The sequence below is a fragment of the Neopsephotus bourkii genome, unplaced genomic scaffold (genome assembly GCF_033783945.1).
Source record: "Neopsephotus bourkii isolate Nb327-2 ecotype Australia unplaced genomic scaffold, CSIRO-AGI_Nbou_v1 NB_1234, whole genome shotgun sequence".
Lineage (NCBI taxonomy): Eukaryota > Metazoa > Chordata > Aves > Psittaciformes > Psittacidae > Neopsephotus > Neopsephotus bourkii.
In genome coordinates this window covers 5379659-5406629 of record NW_026901719.1, presented here as the reverse complement: position 1 = coordinate 5406629, position 26971 = coordinate 5379659, and the positions used below count along the sequence as shown (strand labels likewise).

The following is a 26971-nucleotide window of genomic DNA, read 5'->3' as shown; positions in this document are numbered from 1 at the left end:
AAGGAAGAGTTGGACAGAAACATTACATCTTTAATTCTTAATAATTAGTATAATAAAGACCAAAATAAGAGCACTTACAGAAACAACCTAGCTCCCAGAGACAGTCGAGGTAATGAGAGGTTGGTGATTTAGCAAAGCTAGTAAGATCCTCCTCAAAATCCCCCACAGTATTAATATTAGGGCAAACCCAACAAGAGCCACTTCACATCAGGAAGTACTGTGTGGCGAGAGAAAAAGTTGTAGAGCAAAACTGTCAGCATTTCAGACATTCGTCCACACTTGATACTTGAATGAGTTTTTACCAGGACTAGTGCTGCAAGAAACAAATCGCAAGAATTTTGAAAGTACACTCTAGATGCCAACTAAAAAGTGCAACCTAGATGCACCCCAGCAGATCTGTGCACAGAAGTATGACTTAACACGTAACTGCTGAAAAGCCCTGAAGCCTGCTTTCTAGTTGACTTACTCTTTATTAGCTCCAAAGCAGGCAATAATGTCCCAAAGCTGTAATAGCACATCTGAGCTACAAGGGCAAAGGTTTGTGCAGCACATCATGGAATAGCATATCATTCTGGCTGGCAATCAGCACTTCACTTGTAAGTGTACAGTAACAAAATGATACCAAGCAGTATTTTAAAATCCCATGGAAGGTAAATAAATAATGGCATACCTCCCTTTCTGTAAGAAACACTGCGACAACATTCATAGAATCATAGAATAGTTAGGGTTGGAAAGGACCTTAAGATCATCAAGTTCTAATCCCCCTGCCATGGGCAGCAACACCTCACACTAAACCGTGTCACCTCAGGCTCTGTCCAACCTAGCCTCGAACACAGCCAGGGAAGGAGCATTCACAACCTCCCTGGGCAACAATGCCACACCACCCTAACAGGAAAGAACTTCTCCTTATATCCAATCTAAACTTCCCCTGTTTAAGTTTTAACCCATTACCCCTTGTCCTGTCACTACAGTCCCTAATGAAGAGTCCATCCCCAGCATCCCTATAGACTCCCTTCAGATACTGGAAGGCTGCTATGAGGTATTCACGCAGCCTTCTCTTCTCCAGGCTGAACAGCCCCAATTTGCTCAGCTTATCTTCATAGAGGAGGTGTTCCAGTTCCCTATCATCCTCATGGCCCTCCTCTGGACTTATTCCAACAGTTCCATGTCCTTTTTATGTTGAGTACATCAGAATTGCACACAATACTCCAAGTGAGGCCTCATGAGAGCAGAGCAGAGGGGCAGGATCACCTCCTTCGACCTGCTGGTCACACTCCTTTTGATGCAGCCCAGGATATGGTTGGCTTTCTGGGCTGCAAGAGCACACTGAAGCCGGCTCATGTTCATTTTCTCATTGACCAACACCCCCAAGTCCTTCTCTGCAGGGCTGCTCTGAATCTCTTCTCTGCCCAACCTGCAGCTGTGCTTGGGATTGCTCTTACCCAGGTGTAGGACCTTGCACTTGGCATGGTTAAACTTCTTAAGGTTGGCATCAGCCCACCTCACAAGCGTTTCAAGGTCCCTCTGGATGGCATTCCTTCCCTCCAGCGTATCAACCGAACCACACAGCTTGGTGTCATCGGCAAACTTGCTGAGGGCGCACTCAATCCCACTGTCCATGTCAGCGAGAAAGATGTTGAACAAGACCAGTCCCAACACTGATCCCTGAGGGACACTACTCATTACTGGTCTCCAGCTGGACACTGAGCCATTGACCACAACTCTTTGTGTGCAGCCATCCAGCCAGTTCTTTATCCACCGAGTGGTCCACCTATCAAATTGATGTCTCCCCAATTTAGAGACAAGAATGTCGTGTGGGACAGTGTCGAACGCTTTACACAAATCCAGGTAGATGACATCAACTGCTCTACCCCTGTCCATCAGTTCTGTAGCCCCATCATAAAAGGCCACCAAATTGGTGAGGCAGGATTTCCACTTCGTGAAGCCATGCTGGCTGTCACCAAGCACCTTGTTGTTTTTCATGTGCCTTAGCATGCCTTCCAGGAGAATCTGCTCCAAGATTTCACCAGACACAGAGGTGAGACTGACTGCTCTGTAGTTCCCCGGGTCATCCATTTTCCCCTTCTTGAAAATGGGGGTTATATTTCCCTTTTTCCAGTCGTTGGGAACTTCACCTGACTGCCACGATTTCTCAAATATGATCGATGGTGGCTTAGCAACTTCATTTGCCAGCTGCTTCAGGAGCCGTGGATGGATTTCATCAGGTCTCATGGACTTGTGTACATTCAGGTTCTTAAGATGGTCTCAAACCAGATCCTCTCCTACAGTGGGCCCAAGGTCTTCATTCTCACAGTCCCTGCATCTGCCTTCCAAGACTTGGGTGGTGCAGTCAGAGCCTTTGCCAGTGAAGATGGAGACAAAGAAGTCATTCAGAACCTCAGCCTTCTTCAAAGCCTGTGTAGCTAGTTCTCCCGATAGCTTCCAAAACCTCATCTCCATATGAACTAATAAAAGTTTCTGGCTAGAAGTATGGAAAGCCTAGTTTGGAGATTTCAAATACAATTTGACTGAATTAGAAAATACCTTGCTAATGAAATTCAGTAATACTTTTCAACTGCCATCTGCACAGAAACCTCCAAGAGGTGCAGAAAGCTAAGTGAACAGTTAAGAGATATTTCTGGTGATTTTGAAAAGCTATAGTCAAATTTCTTAATTACTCTGCCATTAGACTGAAATTACGTATTCTATCCCTAGACAGCAACATGTCTCATTTATATCACTCAGTACTTTTCAACGTAAGTCCTGAGATATTTTACAAAGCATACCCCTCCTTGATGTCTAGATTTTCTAACAAGCTGCATTCTTACCTAGTTTGAAAGAACAGTACCTTCTCCCAAGTTCACTTTCAAAATTACAAAGCTGGGCAGACAGAGTACCACATATACAGACAATCTCATAAGGCTGGGTTATTCTTCTCATTAACTTAAGAGTTCAACTAAGCATTCTGAAGGAGACAAAGTCAGATGACGTTCACCTACAAAGCAGTAAATGGTTTACGATACAGCTGTCCTGTACCTCATCAAGCAAGTAGGTCCTCTAGAGAAACAAGGGAACAGCAGTTTTATACAGATACACCTGCCCCCAGCTCCTACTTCTTTATATTTCTTTAGAATTCCACTGTATTTTGAAGACTGGCAAAGTACCTTATTTTACTGTCAAGGAGAAGCCCTCAAGGAAGTTGGACTTGCAACAAACAACAAAAGCTCAAATGAAAGAAGTAGAGTAAGCTCTCCCAGACAACACTGACTTCTACACTCATGACAACTTTGAAAATTTTCTTTTTACTCTAGATTTTACATTGCTCAGATTTTCTGATTAAAATGCTTTATACAGAGACACATATTGTACTTTATACAGAGGAACATTTATGTGGGTACATGCATGCATCCCTGCCCATGGCAGGGGATGATCTTAAGGTCCTTTCCAACCTTAACTATTCTATGATTATTCTGTGATTAGCTTCCAGCATCAGAACCATGACTGCTAGTAATCTCTTAAAACTGTCCCATAGTGAGATAGAAAACAACACTTGCTACATTTTCACACAGAGGATCCTGAAATGAGATGATACGTACTGACATCCCCACTGAGGATAAGAATATTCCCAAACTGTTTTGAATGCAGGATTTTAATATTTTGAAAGGGTGAATCTTCGTCATAAACAACTTCATCTATGTCGTACTCCACCAGGCGCCCATCAGCTGTGGGCCAGTATCTATCGATGACACCTCCCCTCAAAATGGCTGGCAATCTAGAGAGAAATAAGAAAAAGTATTACAAAACATTTGAGAATGTTTATTAAAAAACAAATCCCTCTAAACATACTGTGGATTCACCATAATAAATACTTAAAAGAGGGATCTAAGAAAACTTGCAAGATTTAACACTCGACAGGTAAGCCTACCAGCCATATGTTAAATACACATAACTTGTTAAGGCACTGATGAAATATTATATGGTTCTTCTTCAGGTACAACTTCTATAATATGTACATGAACCTCTCTATCGTTAAAGAGGATATTAACAAAACACGGCTAGAAACTGATAAAATACAAAAGCAGACTTCGGATCAAAAAATATGACAAAACCTCTTCCCATCTTCAGCTCAGCTAAGAACACCATTTCTTTGGGTTAGTGGACCTCACCCTCCAAAAGTTGTACTGAGAGACATTTTAAATACATACACAAACACAAAAAGTGAACTACTACAGTGTTTCAAACTGAGCCAGGTCACCCTGCAGTTTGTAAGCACAAACTGGTATCAGCTGACAGTTTGTGTTACTTTTAAAAAGCAGTTCGAGCACCTGCATAGATTGTTTTGGTTTCGTTGTCTGCATGGTTTTTAAATTCTATATAGAGGTAGCTTTTTCTAAATCAGTACTTCACCTGTAAGGACAAACTATATTTGAAGTGGCAGTGAATGATGAAAATGATTGCATTCCATTTCAAGCAAAATGTGCAGGTACAGAGTTAATGAGATTTCCTCACACACTTCAAAGTTAAAAGCCAGGAGGGTGTAGCAGAAGACCAGACAGACAAGATGGTTTTAAATTCAGCAGTGATTCTCAGTGAGCATTCCAGAAATATCTTTTACCCTCAGTGAGCCGCCAGATGGCAGCACATGGTGAGAACAAGACCATCTATTCACCACATCAAAACACTTAAAAGGCAGGAACAACTTTCCCAGCAGTTATTAATCCTAGGGCAGCTGCATGTTTGAAGCTAATACGAGAAGGATGCAAAGACATTTATTTTGACGGATGTTTGACAAGATCCATACCAGATCCGTTGCTGTAGGAGGTTCATCTTCCTATACCAAGGTAGGTATAGGAACCAAATTTATCCAGATCACTTCAGGCAGACCTTTTTCCTGATCCATTTTTAACAAGTTCCTATCATAGGGATTCCACAAACTCTCAATATCATATTTCAGTATTAAAATACCCTCAGAGAGTGTGCTTCTCCCCGATATACACATATATTTGCAGACTGTGTGCCACGTGAGGATTTACCGGTACAAATAAAGGAAGACAACTACCTTTCTTTTACACACAACTATATTACACCTTGAAGGTTTCCTGTGTGTAATTACTTTTCAAATCACTACCACTTCACTTGTGGTCTTGTACAGCCTTCAGATTAACTTTCTACTGTAGTACTGCTTTGCAGTTTTCCCATTCCGTAGTTTGCTCCTTTGCTTTAGAGAATCTTGTTGATTTTACACTGCCTTTTTACTTTTCTTAAAGTACTTCCACTTCTGTGTTCTTTAAAGCACCTCCTACACCTTCCAGCAAATGCATGCCTTAAGTAAGTGCTCTTTGATTTTGAGTTGCCAGTCACTGCCACTCATCAGGAAGACACCAACATGATGTGTGTTCTTCCAGATCCCTGGGAAGCTCCAGCATGAATGAATACTGCTTCAGCAGCAGGCAACAAATCACAATCAGCACCCGTACAGTTCAATGTATCACCTTGTATTCAAAGTCAACCAAAACGAGAGAAGGCTTGCAAAGCCTCCCTCCTTTAGTTAAATTAAAACATTTCTACCTTCTTGGCAGGGCCCTGAAGCACAGAGGTTCCCCGCTGGCATTTTTGCCACAAGTGCCCAAGGTCAGCACACCAAAAGCCACAGCAGGGACAAAGGCGTTAGAGAGAGAGAGCTGTGGGAAACCTTAACAGGGAAGGGCCTCCTCCATAGGTTTGAGCTTTGTTTTAGCTCCAGCCCTCACCCCTGGTCCCTGCCCAAGCTACAGTGCAGCTCTGCCCATACCTGCCCAAGTATTTCACCTGTCCTTGACACCTACTACCTCAGTCTCAGAGGTGCCTCAATACTACAGCCCAGCCTGGCAGTGACAAGGCTGGGGCTGACCCCGGTCACCATCACCAGCCCATCTCACCTTGTCCACAAGCTATGGGATGTGTCCTAACAGGTATGGTTCATGCCCTGGCCTATCCCCCTGACACCCTTGCTCTCCAGGACTCCCAGAGTAGTCTGCACTCACTTCCAGATTCCATTTTCTCCCACCACTTCATTCAACCACTGCAGCAAAGTAAAGAAATAATCCTTGCCCAAAGCAACAATATTGAAAATGAAGCTTACCAATATAAAAAACCCCACATGATCTTCAATTCTTCAATTAAAACAAATTTAAAATATTGGGGGGAAAACCACATATGCATGAATACATAATCCAGGCTATTCATCACAGTACAACAAAGCATAATTTGCTTATTATCTTTAGCAACTATGCAGACAAGCCACATACAGAAGCAGATGTCTGAACTTACCGTTTCACCCTTTTTATGTTACCATGAAACAATTCTTTCATTCTGTCTTCTACTTTGTTTAGAAGCTGAAAAAAAAATAGCAAACAAAAGGTGGAAATTATAGGCAATCATTTGATGTAAAATATCTGTTAAATTAGGCTACTTGGAAGGCAATAAATAGGAGCACCTGTACTGAAAGACTTTCAAATGCAACATTAGAAGCCTATGAATAACTAGCTGGTCACCTTAGCCTCCTTACTGGCAAGAATGTGCATACTGTAACAGCTGTCATCACTGCTTTTAGTTCCCATCCAGGATAACATAGCCAGATCTTTTAGTCACAGACAAACAAGAAACATGAGAACCCTGTAAGTTACATTCCTGTCAAAGCAGTGGCCTGTTCCCTTGCAATGTCCAATTTCTGGAGCCTTCGTATCAGGGAAGATGAAATTATTTTTCTCCATGGAGAAGAAGTTACTGTATAGAGGCTCCCAATCTGTCAGATTAGAGACAGAAAAAAAAATAAAAATAATCCATTTCACCAGGTTACAAGTTGAGGATCAATTCTGCTGCACTACCCTGGGTACTCAAAGAGACCTGAGCCCTAGCCAAGGCTGGTTATGTCTTTACAACTCTTACAGCAAACAACACGAGGCCTGGGACATGCAAAATAGAATTCGTACATTCATGTGTGTATTCAACTACAAAAGGCGTAGTGAGGATGAAATTCTTTACAATGAGGGTGGTAAAATACTGGGACATGTTGCTCAGAGATGTGATGGATGCCCCACCCCTGAAGACATTCAGAGCCAGGCTGGATGTGGTTCTGGGCAACCTGATCTAGTTAAAGATGTCCTTGCTCACTGCAGAGGGGTTGGACTAGATGACTTCTGAAGGTCCCTCCCAACCAAAACTACGATTCTATACTCATCTGTAAGCACTCAGGTTTGAACTAACCTTGATATTTAAAAATCTTTCACCAAAACATACTTTGACAAACCTGAAGACAAAGGACTCCCCATGCAGTTTGAGAAACCTAGTAAGATAAGCATCATACATACCTGATCAACTTCCTCTCTTCCTTTTGTATAATCGCTGTAGCTCTGCAGATCCACCAACACTAAACCATGAGGGTGAATTCTCAAATTGGCAAAACTACAAAATAAAGAGAGATATTAATTTATTATTAAAATTTATAATGAGTAAAGAAAGACTAAAACTGGTTGTATTAAATTCAGAATGCCTGTTTCTTTTGCCAGCCATCTGTAACTGTTGGCAGGGCCAGCTCCAGTCTTCCTACGCAAGTCACTAAGCAACAAAGTTGAAAAAGCGTACTAGTCACTACATAACTAATAAAATCAGCAGGCAACAAGGCAGCTCTTTAAATAAGGCTACTTCAGTTGTGTTGGTTTTGATTTTTAATTGAAATCAAGCCTCATAAAAACAGCGGAACATTTTCCTTCCCTCTGCCTTCCTTCTCACTCCTTGGGGTTTTGTTTGTTTTTAACTTTGTAGCTACTATACACAGCGTTCACGTTCAGAGCTCAACAAAAATTTCTAAGTGAGAAACAGCAAGTGTTCTGGAGCAAACCATGACTTTGATTGGCAAAGAAATTAGAGTAGCAAACTTTCACTGATGAATACAGATGCAAGATAGACAAAACTCCTACTATGTATTGTATTACAGGAACATTTAAAGATCAAAGAGCATGGATGGCTTCACCATGCAAGGTGCTGGCTGGACAAATAGAAGACCTTCAAGAGCTTGCAAAAAAGAAAAACGAAAGATAAGGGCTATGGAGAAGGACACAAGAAAATACAAAGAGTAGCAGAGGTGATATTCTTTCCATACGAGGGAGGGGAGAAGACAGTAAGAAACAGAAAGGCTATGGGGGACTACACAGATGGATGAGAGGGGAAGTAAACACTGAAAGAGGAGAGCAGAGAGGATAGGAACATCTGAGCAAAGCAAGCAGGGTATTCAGGAACGGAAATTCCTTAGTACAACACAAAAAAACTGCAGGTAAAGTTGTATACACTCCTTTGAATGCCCCTTTCTTTGCTTACCTGCTTTTATCACCCCATTCACCCTCAAAGGCAAACCACAACCCAGCTTCCGTGGAGACAAAAAGTTTAGGTGACATCACCCCACCATTCCCACCTTTCTGTGTCACTTCCAGAGCTCTCTGACTAAACTGTCACTCAATTTGAACACCATCTTTCCCCTGGTGGCTGAACCTTGACAAGCAAACACACTTAGCTGCAGTCAGACAGAAAATACTAAATATCCTGTTTTATCTGAAAATTGTAATTTTTAATAACTAAAGTGGTCACGTTGTGAAAGTGACTAAAGTGATTCAAGAATAAAAACACTCTTGCAGGCTTTGGCCAGCAAGGATCTGTAGCTGTGATGTGTTTAGCAGTTGACAGAGAAGCTAGAATGTCACTTGCTTCTCTACAAAAGATGAGTCTGGGAAGTGTCGAGCTTCCTAGAAGACTTAAACCACATGGATCTTGCCTTAAGGAGGAAAGATTCTTCTAACAAGATGCCCACAGGAACATCGTGTTTTGTTTCCCCCTCCCCAGTACCTGCAGATTGTCACAAACTGACCCTCCCCACACCTACGCAGCGGCTGTCCACTAGGTGTCCTCCCGACAACTATTTTTGATTAGGAACTACAAAACATCTGTGCTCCCGATGGGCATTAAGAGAAACCACAGAAAAGCCTTAAAATATGCATTCTCCCCGCACTAGGAAATTACTCCTGCACAAAAGAAAACACAATATTTTACCCTGATGAAAAGATGAACAGAAAGTAGTCACGAAGTAAACAAAGACGGTTTTTCTGCCCCCCCCCCCCCCCTTTTTTTTTAAACTCAATTACCACATAGAGTAGTAGTTAAAAGAGACTGGGGTTTGTCAGCTAATTAAAAGAATTCGTGACATTTCCAACGCAGCTTTCTCTCATACAAGCTACATAAGAAAGTGTTTCAGGAGAATCAGCAAATTCATTCTACTGCACTCCTAACAAAACCAAAGTAAAGGAGGAAGCTCTTCTGAACTTCAGCAAACACTTCACCTGCATCTTTTAGGATACTGCACCACACTTGCGGCTGTCACAGTTCAGTACTTTTGATACATGGGCCACTTCATACTTTGCATAGTGACCACACCATCTTACAGCTTAAAGTGATGTTCCCAGCAGTACTAATAAAACCCAAGGACAGTTAAAAAGTAATAATAAAAAGGCACACTCCCAGTCTCCCTCCCATCAATATGGGGCTTCAGAGGTTTTAAACACATCTGTCTGAACCAAAGGGACTCAAATTGTGCACTTCTCCTAGAGTCTTTCGGCACTGAGCATAGAGGGAATGGCTACTGCACAGGACGGCTCTGGATATAAGTCCTACCAGGACTTTGTTCATGTGATTTTCATGTCAGCAAAGGTTTGCTTTGTACTGTGCCTAACAAGAAAGGAAAACAAAATAGCCGGGAATAAGCATAGGAACAAACAGCAGTATCATAAGACTTTGGGAGATATCTTTGGTTTGTTTGTTGCTTTTTTTTTCCTCCATTTTATTAAAGACTAAAGAGCAAAATTCATTACATGAAGCACTGGTCCTTCCAGCAGGTTTTGGATGCAACCATTCACAGTGAAAAGGGATGTTTTTCTAGTGACCTCCACAGTCCTACGGCAGGCCCTCAGAGCTGAGGCACTACAGTTAGAAATGAGTATTTGCAGCTCCTTAGACACAACTGTGAACTTCCAAGTTCTCCGGTATCTGGCACAGTGTCAGATATATCTGCAGTGCGAGAAAAACTTTAAATGAGTTTATCCTTGTATTCCAGGAGTTGCCATTAACACAAATAAACAACAGATTGTCCCATGACTTGAGCTGTTTTAAATTCCTTTCCTAACAGAATCACATAGCTGTCATAAGATTTGACAGCTAACATTGTTTTCACTTCCCCTGTGACTGCATGAAGTAGTTCCTCAGTAGGCAATGTTACCACCATTGCTTTGGGGTTTGGTTTTTTTTGGATGGGAGGCAGAGAGGAGCATTGCTCTGAAAAGTAAAACCCCAAAACTTCAGACTTAACTGTAAGTGATATGACAGCATTACAGTACAGAGACAGTAATACTGCAGAACTTGTCAAACTGTTACCTCTACCAGAACTGCAAAGCCCTGACACCTGAGGGTAGAGATGAAAAGCAGGCACCAGTCTGGAGCACTGCAGTGGGACAAAAATTCAAGTTCTGAGTATTGGGCCAATAGTCTCAGACAGTTAATTTATGGTGAACAACCTTGACTGAAACTCAAAATCCTTAAAGAAGGCAATACAGTTCTACGCTGGTTATACCTTGGTTAAGTCACCCACTTGGAAAGTAACACTCAAAATAACCTAAAATGCCTGCAAAGATTTAAAGACACAGCAAACAGTAGAATTGTACATTCAAAAAAGTGACCAGTCTAGTAGCATTAAGGCAATAGCAGCAGGCCAAGGCTGAACCACAAAAGACTTACTGGCTTCAATCAACAGGGAGCAAAAGGCTATGCTGGCTTTTGTTACTTTACATTTGTTTGCCTGGCTGTAAACATGTGAATGTGGCTTAGCAGCAGCTCTTTAAATATTTGAATAAGGTTTTTAAGAACCACGATACTACAGTTTCCATTTATACCTAAGAAAATATAGTAAAGATTACAAATCAAATTAAGGGGGAAAAAAAAAGCGGGGGGGGGGGGGGAAGTTTTTTTCAAAAGTCTTCGCTCTTGCCTTACTGAAAAATTTAATTCCCGATTTAAAAATAAACCACCTGCAACACCTTTGTTGTGTGCTCACATGTACTTATCAGAAAAGCATCTCTCCATTAGGAGACAAAACCCCACTTCCTGTTGCACCTGCATACCTATCTTCTAGGGTAGTACTAAAGCTTTTTGTGCTTTGATTCTCAACTACACACAACTCTAGTACTGCATCTTGCCACCTGAACAGATGTCAAGAAATAAATATCAACTGCACAAATCAGAAAGTAACTTTGAAAATGAGAAAGGTTTTGGATGAGTATCCTCTGTTTAAAAAGAGCCAGAAGAACGGAGATCAACACATTCTAAGCCAGTCTGTGTATTCTACCTTAGTTACCTCTATTGAGTAAGAAACACTGCAATCCCACATAGCTGAAAACTATTTGGAAAATTATTTCCCACACACAATACCCAAAGAATAAAACTGTACAGGCAGGCAGGTGCCTACAAACTTCCCTTCAACTGCCAAAGGTTTTATCTGCTGACAGACTAACTCTGAATCACTACAGAAAACAGTTCAAGGATTTGGAAGGCAGACACAGGGACTGTGAGAATGAAGACCTTGGGCCCACTGTAGAAGAGGATCTGGTTTGAGACCATCTTAAGAACCTGAACGTGCGCAAGTCCATGGGTCCTGATGAAATCCATCCACAGCTCCTGAAGGAGCTGGCAAATGAAGTTGCTAAGCCACTGTCCATCATATTTGAGAAATCATGACAGTCAGGTGAAGTTCCCAACGACTGGAAAAAGGGAAATATAACCCCCATTTTCAAGAAGGGGAAAACGGATGACCCGGGGAACTACAGACCAGTCAGTCTAACCTCTGTGCCTGGCAAAATGTTGGAGCAGATTCTCCTGGAAGGCATGCTAAGGCACATGAAAAACAACAAGGTGCTTGGTGACAGCCAGCATGGCTTCACTAAGGGGAAATCCTGCCTCATCAATTTGGTGGCCTCCAATGATGGAGCTATGGAACTGATGGACAGGGGTAGAGCAGTTGCTGTCATCTACCTGGATTTGTGCAAAACGTTCGACACTGTCCCACACGACATCCTTGTCTCTAAATTGGGGAGACATCATTTGGATGGATGGACCAGCCAGTGGATAAAGAACAGGCTGGATGGCCGCACATAAAGAGTTGTGGTCAATGGCTCAATGTCCGGCTGGAGACCAGTAACGAGTAGTGTCCCTCAGGGATCAGTGTTGGGACCGGTCTTGTTCAACATCTTTCTCGCTGACATGGACAGTGGGATTGAGTGCCCCCTCAGCAAGTTTGCTGATGACACCAAGCTGTGTGGTTCGGTTGATACGCTGGAGGGAAGGAATGCCATCCAGAGGGACCTTGACATGCTTGTGAGTTGGGATTGATGCCAACCTTAAGAAGTTTAACCATGCCAAGTGCAAGGTCCTACACCTGGGTCAGAGTAATCCCAAGCACAGCTACAGGTTGGGCATAGAAGAGATTCAGAGCAGCCCTGCAGAGAAGGACTTGGGAGTGCTGGTCAATGAGAAAATGAACATGAGCCAGCTTCAGTGTGCACTCACAGCCCAGAAAGCCAACCGTATCCTGGGCTGCATCAAAAGGAGTGTGACCAGCAGGTCAAAGGAGGTGATCCTGCCCCTTTACTCTACTCTTGTGAGACCTCACTTGGAGTACTGTGTGCAGTTCTGGTGTCCTCAACATAAAAAGGACATGGATCTGTTGGAATAAGTCCAGAGGGGGACCATGAGAATGATCAGGGGACTGGAGCACCTCCCATATGAAGATAGGCTGAGAAAGTTGGGGCTGTTCAGCCTGGAGAAGAGAAGGCTGCTTTGAGACCTCAGAGCAGCCTTCCAGTATCTGAAGGGGGTCTATAGGGATGCTGGGGATGGACTCTTCATTAGGGACTGTAGTGACAGGACAAGGGGTAATGGGTTAAAACTTAAACAGGGGAAGTTTAGATTGGATACAAGGAGGAAATTCTTTCCTGTTAGGGTGGTGAGGCACTGGAATGGGTTGCCCAGGGAGGTTGTGGGGAGTGTTCAAGGCCAGGTTGGACAAGGCCTTGGGCAATATGGTTTAGTGCAAGGTGTCCCTTCCCATGGCAGGGAGGTTGGAACTTGATGATCTTAAGGTCCTTTCCAACCCTAACTGTTCTATGATTCTATGATTTGAAAAACAGTTTGCTAATAAAAGCATCACCTGTCAAATTACTCAATGAGGGAGGAAATGAGAACCTGCTTATACTGACAAATTCCCAAATATAAAAAGAATTACTGACATAGCATTATTTCAAGAAAGCACACCTAAAAAAAATAAATGCTCTTCATTAGAGATGGACCTTAAGGAATTAGGCAACCACAATTTTTCACTATACCATTACACCTGTTGTCTTTTTACAAAATAGGGAAACTAAATCAGTGAAACCTACCACAGCTCTAAACTGTTGCTGATTCCTAGCAACTGCTTCCTATTCTTCAGCCCATATTTGCACTCTGGGTAACTCCTTGAATAAACTGGTACATTTCAGCCTGAAACAAAGAGCTGAGGAATGTTCATCCTGCTCCTTTAAAATATACTGACTAGGTTGTCAAGTGGTTAGCAACAGACTAACACAGAAACATAAAAACACCCTTCCCTTCATGGTGTTAACATGTTCATCATGTCAGTGACATACAAAACAGCTTCAGCTGGATAAATCTTGCACTGCTGTGAATGCCAGTAGGATTACACATTCTCTAAACAACAATTCAGACACAAAACACAAGCTAAAAATAGATGTATGCATAAGGGAGGTCAAAGCTTTTCTGTAACAGCCTTCCACTTTAAAAACAGTGATTTCAGGTTTCATTTTTGTGGTGTTTTAAAGACCTTTCAAGTTGAACATGATAAAAGAGGGAGCAACAAAAAAAAAAAGCCTGATAGCTGTACACAGCATATAACAAGAGTACTTGCTCACAAGCAATGATGCCACTAGAACATAATGTTAGCTAAGAAGATGCCCAACAACTTGCAAAGGTTAGCTTTAACATTTTTTTCCTTACCCTAGATTTTATTCTTTTAATCTGTTAAGATATAATGGGCCCTATGACTCTTCACAAAGCATACATTATATACATACACATCATACACATTAAATAAGACATTCCAAACTTTTAACTGTCCAGTCTAAGTTAGAATGACACTTCAGTGAAAGCATTCTGGAAGTTAGAGGAAAACACACAGCTCAAGGAAACAAAACTGACAGGGCCCCGAAACTCAAGAGACAGAGCTCCTTCTCCTGCATGTTCTCCAACCAGTGCTGGGCAGAGGGCTGGAAAGCCAAATAAAGCATATCCATCCCCAATAGGGACGTGGCCCTAGACACGACTGGAGTGCCTCAAGTGAGCCATTTCCTGACCTTCGCTAGAGCCTTGTGTTGACAACCCCATTAATATATGTTTTCAGCAGAACTTCCCTCAATTAGGTCCTTTGTCAGAGTAAATTGCAAAGTAAATGGACCAGGTAGAGTTGCCACATGTGACTTTTGCTTGCTTAGCTTCAGACAAAGAAGAACAGGGAGCCGTTGCTTTGGTAATGACAACAGAAAAGCATAGCTTAATCCCCAAATCAAAACCAATTCCTTTAACGGCCCAGGCCTCCACAGGGCCGTTCACCCAGTGTCTTTGTCAGAGACAAAGTTTTGTTAAATTCTGGGCACTGCTGTTGATAATCTGTAGCACGGGGCACCTTGAAGGCTATAGGGGTTATCTTTGCAGACTTTGGAGTGCAGACACTCTTTAGCAACACATTACTACCTCAAACATTTCTTTTTCCTGGGATTAGTACCTATTTTATTACATCAGCTGCACACCTTTGTCTTGCAATGGCTTAGTCACCTTCGGCTGGTTAAAAAGGTGTTTTTATGTGCACACTCACAACCCCCCTACTCGCATACAGGGCCAATTCACACATCTTTCATCCTGGGAAACTGCTGGTGACATACCTACTCTCCTTTACATTTCCACCCCCACTTTCTACTACAAATTACTTCATCTCCAGAAGCACCCTGTTTTGCAGGGAAGGAAAAGTCTGCATGCCCTGGTATTTCTTCCTATGTGTGCCAGATAGGAATTTAAGACAATTGAAAAAAAAAACAAAACCTTTATATATTAGGTCTCAAAATGCAGACAAATTTGCTAGTACTAAACCAAAGCCCTCTGTATGTTGAAGAGTGGTGTATGTAAGAATAAACTGGTGAAATGGTGCTGTTTTGTAGGGGTTAACTGTCTGGTCTACTTTTATATCAATTAACCAAAACAGCATCAACTGACAGTAGCAAGAATAGTCTAGTTAAGGCTGCCTTAAAGTATATGCAGTTTAAGTGATCTGAAAGCTCAAGAAATAAAAACTGCTGAGATCCCAAAACTCACAGGAAATTCTGCACATGCTACTGTTCCCAAGTTCAGAGTTCAACGAGACAGGCAAAGCACAGAAATGTACTTTAACTGACAGACAGTAAGTTGTCTAGCTAACCTGAGTAATTTCCAGGGAAGATAAATCCAGTATGCACTGAGTTCAGATGCCAATGAATATACCAAGAGGCAGTAATAACCATTTTTTATTTACATTTAACACTGCACCAGAAAAAACAGACACAAAGCAAATAATCTTCTCTTAATGTTCAGCTATTCCATGCACTCCTGTTCTTTGTTCTTCAATTTTTGAGGCTGTATCACAAACTGCAATTCCTTATTATATTTAGTGTACTTTTCTGGACAGCTTCTATTAACAGCTCAACTATTTCCAGACCTGTATTGTATTAGAACTTTGAGAACTTACTCTGCAAGGATTCAGTCTCCATCAGCAAATGCAGTTTTGAACTGACAACACTTGTACACATTTTAACATTAATCTGACAACAGTAATTTGAAATTAAAATCAAGCTCATCTAAAGCTTTTCAACAGTTAGCCGTATTTCTGCTGGTGGAGTCTATTCACAGCTGGATTAGTGAGGCAGTGAAGCACAGTACATACAGGTTGAAAGGGAAAGCAAGGTTGCAACACTTGCATGTTTACAGGAAGGGGAGACCACTACACCTACCTGCTAAAACACCTGCCAAAAGGACAGTGACAGAGCAAGTCAGTCAGCCCCCATGAATGAGGCAACGCAAAAACCGTGCTGAACCTCGTATCTGCTCCAGTGTTTAGAGCATCTTTGAGTCCAATTTTTTTTTTCCTGAAACTCAGTATTCTCTATCATATTTCTGACTGTCAATTATAAAGACGAATGGCATGTCCAGCATATAAGGTTAAACAGATGAGAACCAGTACTTCACTAAGCTTGTTGTGTTCAGCCCAGAAGGCTCAAGAAGACCAGTATTCCCCAAAGACCTACAGGCCACATCCGTTCTCAGATCACTTAGCCCCAGCTCTCCCTGCAGCCCCCATGGTATTCCTGTGGCCCCAAGACAGTAAGTGAGGTTTCTTCCTTAACCCATAAAGTGCAATATCAAAGCATCTGAAGTGATGCAAGGGCTCTGCAACTATCACCAGGGAAGTGTTTTTAATCCAACTGTACACACTGCATGCCCTGGAGTGTGGCATGAGAGTTTTATGTGAAAAAAGGCTACTTGATAAAACTGTGAAAGCATAAGCTGCCCAAACTGTGAAGCCTCAGCAACACTGCCTTTTGGAAAAGGACTCTGGAACAAACCAACCCAAGACCCTGCCAGCTGACAAACTGTTGATGTAGCCCTAAAGAAGTCCAAGCACCAACCTGGCTGTCTGCAGCAGTATAGATGCCCGAGTGCTTGTCCTTGCTCAGTGAACAGAGGCAAGAGGTAAACAAGACCTAGCATAACAGACCGTCAATTATTTCCTTGCAGGAAGGCCACTAGGCCCATCTCTCTTACCTTCTTCACCTTCCCACAACAGTAAGAATACTATGAACTATCCTCTGGTGCAAAAGTTTAAGTTGCATTTAACAGTAGTGAACAGCTAAATGATTCAGTGTCTAGCTGCTGGAAGACACAAGATCAACAAAACACACAGGAAAGAACCCATTTAAAAATCAGAATGTGTACTGAGCACTTGCTTAAGCTAATTACACATGGCTTCCCGGAAACAACTCATTTTCCCCACCCCTCCCCCCATGCTATCTACTCGAGGACAGTTCTGAAAAGCATAAAAAAAACAACCATAAAAAAAAAAATGACTGGAGATTGTATTTACAGTTCTCCAGCATGTTGAATTCCCAAGCTTATACTCAGAGCATCTAGGATATCCCCCTCCAGGGCTCTGCTTTACCATGGGAAAACTTAACTTTACTAACTTCTGCCACAATGACCACAATGTACACCAGGGCACAGGTTTGCCTTTCCCATGAAGTCTTCCCCACCTCTTCTACACAAACACATCAACTCTTACATACTCCTCTCCCCCTTCAAACATTCATTGGTATTATACACTAGCACTTGAGGAAGACAGTGGAATCTGGAGCAACAAGTATTTTCAGTTGGCAGTGTAGTAAGAGAAATAATACTTTAAAATTCAGTTTTGCAAGGCCCTTAGAGATGCTTCTAGATGCCAGTTCAGTTATCTTCTGGAAAGTTTATACAACAGACATCTTTTCTAGAAAGTTCAAAACACAGATAATTTAACTCTGGAAACTGCTTCTTTCGAAGAGACTGCCTTCCAACAGAGGAATGATCAGATAAGACTGCAAAAAGGAAAGCAAATTTGAGGATTCACATCTCATGTCACTTTCAAACTCAAGGAAACACTGGAAAGCAAAATGATGTCATGTAATCAAAGAAAGACAACCTTTAAATCTTTTAAGTCCTTTTTACTTTTAGATATTTTACCTTTTAATTGTTCAGAATTCGGTATATTTGATATTACATTTCCAGGAGTAAATACAAGCTTAAACCAGTACAGAGGAAAGACAACACCAGGAGTAAGTTACCATCTTCTGCTATATTTTCACAGATAAAAGGTTATCCAGAACAGGAATATTGATCAAATTATTCAGGAAAAATGTAAAAGCACACATAACTAAAGACAGAGTAAGAAAGACTGTACCAAAAAAAAGAAAAAGGAAAAGAAAAAGCAGGTTTTTCTAAACCTATCAAGCATTAAAAGAAACAAGTAATTTTAATCAGAAAAAGACAGTATCACATTTGAAAAGCTAACTGAAATCGCTCAAGAACTTCATGGAGCATGACTATAAGAGATACAAACTTAGTACTAAAGGTAACAAGTAAGCTGATACAAGTCAAATCAGGCCCCAGGTTTACAACATTGGTGGTCTACGTTACTTTAAATACAATAAAGAGAGCTGTACATACAAATATGTTCACACACAGTAAACAAACAAATTTCAGCAGGCAACACACCTGCCTACAATCTGAGCTATCCTAGAGATACTGGTTCTCTTGTTTAAGAAAGAACTTAAAAATCTTTGGGCAATTCTCATATGTTTAGAGTGTGACCAAATGAGATACTTAACAGGACACTTCGGAGGAGATAACTGAAGTAAATGTCTGTTTGTTGGATACCTCCAACCCTGAAGAACAAAGTATGTGGAGATTTAAAAAAAAAACACAACCACAAACAAAAACAAAACAAACAAAAAAACCACCAAAACAACAAACTACAAACCAAAAGCAGTGATTACCACAATGAGTATCAGGAACAAAAACTGAATAACAAATGAAGTGCAATAAAATTACGGTACTTAATAAAAAACAGGCCAAATATACGTGCCCATAATTAACCCTGACACTGTAAAGCATCTTCAGGAAATAAAGCTAATGTGGCTTTGCTTACCTGTTTATCCCTGCAGATACTGCTTATGTGTCACTAATGACACTAACCACCTTTGTCATGCTGTTAGTTACTTCAATAGCTGCTTGAGAATGCCATAGATTCACAGAATTGTTAGCATTGGCAGGGACCTCTTGGAATCATGTAATCCAGCCCCCCTGCCAAGGCAACGCCACCTACAGCAGGTTACACAAGAACATATCCAGGCAGGCTTTGAACGTCTCCAGAGAGGGAGACTCCACAACATCACTGGGCAGCCTGTTTCAATGCTCTGCTACTGTCAACATTAAATAAAGTTATTCATGTTGAGGTTGAAACATCTTGTGTTTTAGTTTATGGCCATTGCTCCCTGTCCTGGGCATCACTGTAGAGTCTGGTGCCATCCTCTTGGCACTCACCTTTGAGATAGTCATATGCATTAATAAGGTCCCTTTTCGGTAGTTGCTTCTGTAGCATAAACAGGCCCAGCTCCTGCAATCTTTCCAGATCCATGATCATCCTTGTGGCCTTCGACCAGACCCTCTCCAGTAGCTCCTGTTCTTGTATTGAGGAGCCCAGAACTAGACGCAGTACTCCAGACGCAGCCTCTCCAGGGTTATGCAGAGGAGGAGGATCACCTCCCTCAATCTGGTGGCCACACTCCTCCCAGTGCACTCTAATATAGCTATTGGCCCCCCACCTGACCACAAGGGCACACTGCTGGCTCACAGTTAACTTACCTACCAACACTCCCAGGTCCTTCCAAGCTGAACTGCTGTCTAGTAGGTCAGCCCTCAACCTGCACTGGTGCTTGGGGTTGGTTCTTCCTCCCCAGGTGTAATACCCCATGCTTGTCCTTGTTGAACCTCATTGGTTTCTCGTTGCCTAATTCTCCAGCCTACTGAGGTCCTGCTGAACAACAGCACAGCCTTCAGGTGTATCAGCCACTTCTCCCAGCTTCGTATCAGTGAACTTGCAGCCCTCTACCCAGGTCATTGATAAACAAATTGAATTAAACCAGATCTGGGGAACGCCACTGACTACAGGCCTCCAACTGGCTTCTCATCTGCCTACTGCAATCCTCTGAACTCTGCCATTCAGACAATTTCTGATCCACTTCACTGTCCATTCATCTAGCTCACATTTCCTAAGCTTACCTACAAAGATGTAATAGGAGACAGCGTGCAAGTGAAGCATATAAAGTGTTTAAAAAGCATATTCAAAAGACAGGGACAGAAACGTTTTTATTATCCACATGCTGCTGTTCAGACTGAATTTAGACACTTAATTAACAAAAGAATTACAAATACTTTCAACTGACTTGATCTATCCTGCATCTGGAAGGACTGGCCCTGAGACCAAGACATCGAACAATGCTACTGCATCAGTACAGCCTAGACCGACCAATTCAACTATTCTGATATACAAACTGTAAGATGACAGAGGCTAGAGTATCAACAGTATTCTGCCTTATTTCAGTCACTTTATACACAAGGCTGGTAAAATAATAGCTTACCCTGCCTGCACCTCAGAAGGAAATCCAACACAGGGAGAAATAATTACCTGTAAATGAGGACAGAGGGGACAATCTATAGAAAAAAAAAAAAAGAAAATCCACTCACCTGCCATTTTTCTTAATGTAGGTTGCTAAATAGCCATGGTCTTCCCAGTTATGGACTGTTTCTGTCATTCCCTGCTCCTGAAAAATGGGCTGTAGAGCTTTAAGAACAGCATTGCAATCAGCTGCATGATTGAGAGAAAAAAAAAAATTTCAGTAAGGATTTTCCATTCAAGTCAGTTTTGGTTTTTGTTGTTTGTTTGTTTTGTTGTTGTTGTTGTTTTTTTTAATGTCTGATCAGGTTTTACTGGCAGCCTGGAGTACTTTTGAGTTCCATCTGAACAACAGCCTCTCCTCCCCCATCCCTAGAGATACTCCTCAGTGCAGTTTTCTATTATTTTGGTATAACAGTACTTTAATTATGGCTACAATTTGTCACTTACTGTATCACAGCCCAGGCATGGCCCTATGTTGTGGTTGGTTGGGGGTGTTCTAGTCCAATCCCCCTGCCGGAGCAGGAACACCTAGATAAGGTTACACAGGTGTGGGTTTGTTGGGGTTTTGGGGTGTTGTGTTGTTTGGGGTTTTTTGGTTTTGGTTTGTGTTTGTTTTTTGTTTTTTGTTTGTGGGGTGGTTTGTGTTTTTTTTTTTTTGGTTTTTTTTTGTGGTCTCATGTAATTATTTTTTTAATCACTTAGAAACAACAATCCCAGAAGGAAACACTGCACTGACGATAGACTTTAGTTGCCCTGCCCTATAGCTAGACATCTTTCTGAAAGGCACTGAAAAACTAGACAGGGCAAACTATCCTACCCACTCTGCCCTACCCACAATGAAGCCAAGTGGTTTTGGGACATCAAAAGTGTAAAAGAAATGGGGCCACAATTCTAGTTTCCAGTCTGTGCAACTTTGCATTGCTCACTTTAAACTTGCATCAGTCCCCTTTTTGGGGAGGCTTGGAGCAGCTGCTTCAAGACCAGTACATTCACAAAGAAATTTTGTCACTTCAGACATGTGGTCCCCTCTTCTTGCTTGGCATTTGCTTCCCTGGTCACACTCCACTACCTTCACTCTCATCTTTTACAAAACCCATATTCATTTCCTTCCCTTAATGTCACTAGCACATTAAAAAAAACCCAAACAAACAAAACCAAACCAAAAACAAACAACTCAGTATAATAATGCTTACTATATCCTTCCAAGCCAGAAAATTAGCCCAAAGCTTACTATATCCTTCCAAGCCAGAAAATTAGCCCAAACCTCAAACTGAACTAGTAAGCAACTAACTCCCCAACCACTTCACTTCTGCAGCTCCTGCAAGATATTTAAGTAGTAAAGATGGAGAATAGACCCTGAAGAACTGAAGTGATCATACCACATTTAGCCCATCTGCTTTCAACAGCTTCAAGGATTTCTGCTAGGTACATCTTGGCAGAGACTGCAGGGCAAATCATCACTGATATTTTTCTTCTCCATAACATACTAAACCCTCATAAACTGCTCATCACTTAGCAGCAGATTTTTTTGCTAAGCAGTCAGGCAGAAGCTTGACTGAGGTCTTCCTATTATGTGGTTAGCTTTAGGAAATTAATAAACATACTCTTCCATCATATCTCCTTTTGGTTACACCACACAAGATTTGCCTCTGAGGGATAATTAATTCCCCAAAGTTGGAGACTCCTTTCTAAAATGTTTGAGGCATCAGTGGTTGCCTCAAGGCATCAGGACATTTCAACAATCTCAAGATCTCTCACCAAAATTCACTTGCCACCACCTCACTCCAAGCTCAGATATGTAATATCAATCACTGATAAGAAAAAATAACCAATGATGATTAGAACAGTATCAACACCTTTGAATCCACATCAAAATGTTAATTCAGGTAGTGCTTAATTTCTGGTTGTTCAGGAACAAACTAATCAACTCTGGTTACCAAGCATGAAATACTGTTAGAAGGATTTGATAATTACTTGCCAGAAGGCATGAAAAAGCCCACAGTTTCAACTTGAGAACAGAAACAAAACCACTGTGTATAAGATTTGAGAGATACATATTTCTCAACAGTTAATGCCCAGTAAAGCCAAGCAATTTTGGAATCCTAGCACTCTTGATGAGATGATTTGCAGCAGTTGCAAATATTCCTCTAAAATTTTAGCAGTGAAGAAGCTATTATTTGACTGTCATCTGTGAACACAAATGCAGCTCAAAGTCCAGGGTTACGGTAAGCATCCAGTCTGGCTTCATGCACAACACTGGCTAGTTTCACCAGATACCCCAACACTGAGCTCAGTAATTTGCTACTGAGCCTCACTATCTTCAAAAGCATTCTAGTTTAAGACCTCCTCATACCAGAGGATTGACAAAATCTTAGTAAACTATGGGAACAGATTAGCTCTCATTTGAAAAATATTCACTCGGCTTCTGACTTCAAGTTTTTCTTCCTGATTTTGAATCCTTTCCTCTAGGAACTGAGAATGTAACATAAACAAAACACTAGAACACAAACCACTTCTATATGCTTCTGCATTTGACAAATTCATCCCTTTGTAGCTACACTTTCAATAGGGAAAGGTGAAGGGGGGGTAGTGTCAAATTAAGTGAATTGCTTCATTAAGAATACACTGAAGAGTTAGTATACATTAGAAGCCAAAATGCAGAATATGCTAACAGTCAACAGCAACCTGAATGACTTGTATAATGTTTCAGTTCAGAGCTGTTTAAATTAATTGTTTTACTATACTGTTATTGTGTTGTGCAAATGCAGAATTCTCACACATGAACACTAACTGTCAACTCCAAATCTTCAAAACCTCACAGGAAAGGGAAATATACAGAGACAAAGTGGAAGGGTGTCAGATACAAGCAATGAAGGGAACACACCTGAGAAGAGAGTTTAATTTACAGCCAGGTGAAGTCACAGGGCAGTTCAAGAAGGAGGCTGGGCCTCCAATCAGCTGCAACAGCACACCCGACCCCTCTGGCAGCAAGCCCACCAGTCAAGATAGGCCATTCACAGTGCCTCCCTCCACTTACTGGAAATACAGCAGCCAGGCTTCTAGGTGTACAGGGGTTCTTCTCATACACAGACTAATCTGAGACTTTCTTCCAATGCCAATACTGTATCTCAATTCTTATAATGAAAAAAACCTCCAGAACTAGAATTTTCCTTCAACAGGAAAATAAACCCACACCTCAAGAATGAAAGCACACCCTGAAGCCCCCGCTTTTCTTACTCCAACACAAAGACACTAGCTTTTGCCTAACATATTAATAGATGCAAACAAAAAACTGGCTTTAGCAACACACACCTCCCAGGTATTAAGTTTGGAAGACCGCTGTCAGAACCCCCCCCGGACATGCAAGTAGAATCCCTTGTTTTGTCCTTGTGAACTTGGAGAGCACAAAAAAAAAATCAGGAAGCAGAAGTCTACACTAACATTAGTCCTTTCAATCAATTTGCACTGCAAGAATTAACCTCATCATGTTAACTTAAATAATGCATTGCATGAGGCTTAAAAAAAAAGGGACAGCAGGTAGAAAGTCATTACTATTTGCCCATCCATGAGGAAACAGTTCAAGTACACCTGTGCACTTAGTCCATTTCATTATTCTCTATTACAGAAGGTTAAGAATAGAAGGCTGCTTTTTCCTAAGGAGTTTCTGTAGAACATCCCCACTCTCCTACTCTGAGGACTTCCAGCTAGACAATGAACACAGGCAAATAAAATATTGTGCCACAGGAGCAAGTGCATCATCACAGTCAATATAAATCACCCAGTACATCCAAGTGTTCTTTCAGAAATTATGGGTAAAACAATCATGAATCAGGAAGAGCTCTCAAAGTGTTCAAAATACACAGCTACTAACAGGAGAATTTAACCCTCATTCTTCCCCTGCACCATCATCATCTCCGTACCGGTGCAGATTTCCAAGAACACACACAAAACACCCATGAGAAAAATCTCTGCCATACACTACCAGTCTTTAACGCAGTATTTGCACCATTTCTGAACACGTAAGTTTTCCCCTTGTAGCCAGATAATTACTCTACATTCCCTTTGCGGTAACCACCTCCTCTCTTCCAGCGTCCTGAGTAAGTTAAATGCAACCCATCTCTTCCTTTTCTATACACACTGTACAGCTACCCGCTACCCTTTCCCTAAAGGATCCAACCAACTAGGGACTGAACTCATGTTTTTCTGTATTGACTGATGCCAAGATAAAACTGCATGGTCACCAAACACAGCATTCCTACCCTCTTTCATTCCTGCCTTTATACTCACACACCAGACTTTACAGAGGGTAGGAAGGTGGTGTGGGAAGCATTCAAACCCAACTCAGTCATGTATCATGTCAATGCTGACATAAAAAGGAGTGCTTAAGTCAATGACATGACCATGCCCCCGAGCAAGCCAAACCTGCAGTTTACCTGAGGTCTGATTTTTCTACTTCAAGCCAACTCTGTGTACAGAATTGTGTACAGACTGTTCTATGCTGGCACAGAACAGCAGACATTAGAAGTGACCTCTGGAGATTGTCTCATCCAAACCCCTGTTCAGAGCAGGATCAATGACAGCAGGTTGCTTAGGGCCACAAGCAGTCATGTTTTTGCTGTCTCCGTAGACTGAGACTCCCCTACATCTGTGGGTGAGCTATTCCTGTGTTCAGCCTCCCTCACAATTTTTCTCATGCTCAGATCAAATTTCATGTGTTTCAATTTCTGCCCACTACCTCTTGTCCTGTCACACAGGGCATCACTAAGGAAAGTTCAGATGACCTTCTCTAGTCTCCCCACCAGTTATTTGTTGATTTTTTTTTTAATATATAATTTGACATGGCACTTACAGGCACGGTTTAGTGGTGGACTTGCCAGCATTAGATTAATGGCTGGACTTGATCTTAAGGGTCTTTTCTAAATTATTCTATATGAAAAAGATGCCCCTGAGTCTTCTCTACTCCACACTGATGAGTCCCACCTAATCCAGCCTCTCATGACAGGTACTCCAGTCCTTTAATCACATTCATGGTCCTACACTGGGCCTACTCAAGCAGGATCAACCCTCTCTTGCACTGGACAGACAAAGCATACCAGATATGCCTCACCAGGGCTGAGTTGAGGGGAAGAATCCCTAAGCTGAAAGCAAAGCCTTCTCTACCTATCTGCATATACAGGATCATTCTTCCCAGGTGCAAGGCCTGACATTTTCTTTGTTTGAACTTTACTGGGTTCCTGTAGGCCACGAGTGCCCACACTGCAATCATCTTTCCCAGTTTCGGGTCATCCGCAACCTTGCTGAGAATTCACTCTGTCCCAGTGCCTAGGTTATCAATGAAGATACTAAAGTGCATTGACCACACTACCTCTCCTTCAGTACACTACCACTGACTGGCTTCCAGGTGGACTTGTTTGCTGATCACAACCTCCTGGGTCCAGCAATTCCATTTCCAATAAACCCCACTGCAGATTTCTGTAACCTGTACTGCACCACTTCATACATGAAAATGTTACTGGAAACAGTGTCAAAAGCCCTCCTAAAGTCTAGGTAAACAGCAACTACTGATCTTCCTCCTCCATGACACCAACATCTGGTGGTCAAAAAAAAACAAAAACAAACTATCAGGTTGGTCAGGCATGATCACCCCTTTATAAATCCAGATCCACTACACCCAAACACTTTCAAGACAAACACACGTTTGGAAACAATTTCCAAGATTAGCAATAATGGTGACCATAGTAAATAAAGTAATAATGTACTAAAGTTTGTGACTAAAGTAACACAAAATACATAGGGACTTTCAGATTACACTAACAAACACTTTCTAAGACAGCTCATTATGGAATAAGAAATCTCTGCCCAAGTCTCCACAGTTAATGTGAAGACAACAGACCAACACGGCCACTTTTTCCATAGCCTTTCCTATACAAGAACAGAATTTCAAGTTCAGGGTACACAACCAGCACATCATTAAACACTAAGCAGTAATTCAAACAAAAGCAACTGCATGGACAGTGAACAGGAATGGCTGTGCATCAACTTCTGCAAGCAGTGTTAAATACATGTATATATAAAAGCAAAGACATAATTCCCAGAGATGCAGGTTCAGTAACAAAATCACTTTTTCCTACTTCCTCCTCTGAGCTCCAATAAAGAGATCTTTTTTTCTTTTTTCAGTTCTTTCACAAAATAAGCATAAGATTCTCATACCACGTGTAAGGGAAAACTCTACATAAAACCTCAAGTTTTTAGCAACTGTAAGCCTATCAGCTCCACCCACTTCCATAATGGGAAAAAGAATACATTAAACAAGTTATTCCTTAACCCTTCCTCTATTTAATTTCTTGTATTAGGACAATCAAAAATTTATTGTACATCTAAAAGCAGAAAGTGTGTACCCCATGTTTTGTGAGCATGAAGTTTTCTGTAAACTCGGCCTCAACTGTTAAGATGTAACATCCCATTACAATTAACAACTTTTTAAATGCCTGTCTGCTGGAATGATGCACAACAATCTATTAGAAATCCTGACACTTCCAGTAACTCTGATAGAGG

The 26971-nt window shown here is 41.6% G+C and overlaps 1 protein-coding gene across 1 annotated transcript in view; it reads right to left on the bottom strand.

Moving 5' to 3' along the window:
• Nucleotides 1-26971, bottom strand: part of SMS (spermine synthase) — a 48533-nt gene that overhangs the window by 15749 nt on the left and 5813 nt on the right. The window contains exons 2-5 of the mRNA XM_061364610.1: nt 20485-20605; nt 7350-7443; nt 6310-6374; nt 3597-3772 (exon numbers count right to left, since the gene is read on the bottom strand). Coding sequence (XP_061220594.1) covers nt 3597-3772; nt 6310-6374; nt 7350-7443; nt 20485-20605 — 456 coding nt within the window. The remainder of the gene's footprint in view (nt 1-3596; nt 3773-6309; nt 6375-7349; nt 7444-20484; nt 20606-26971) is intronic.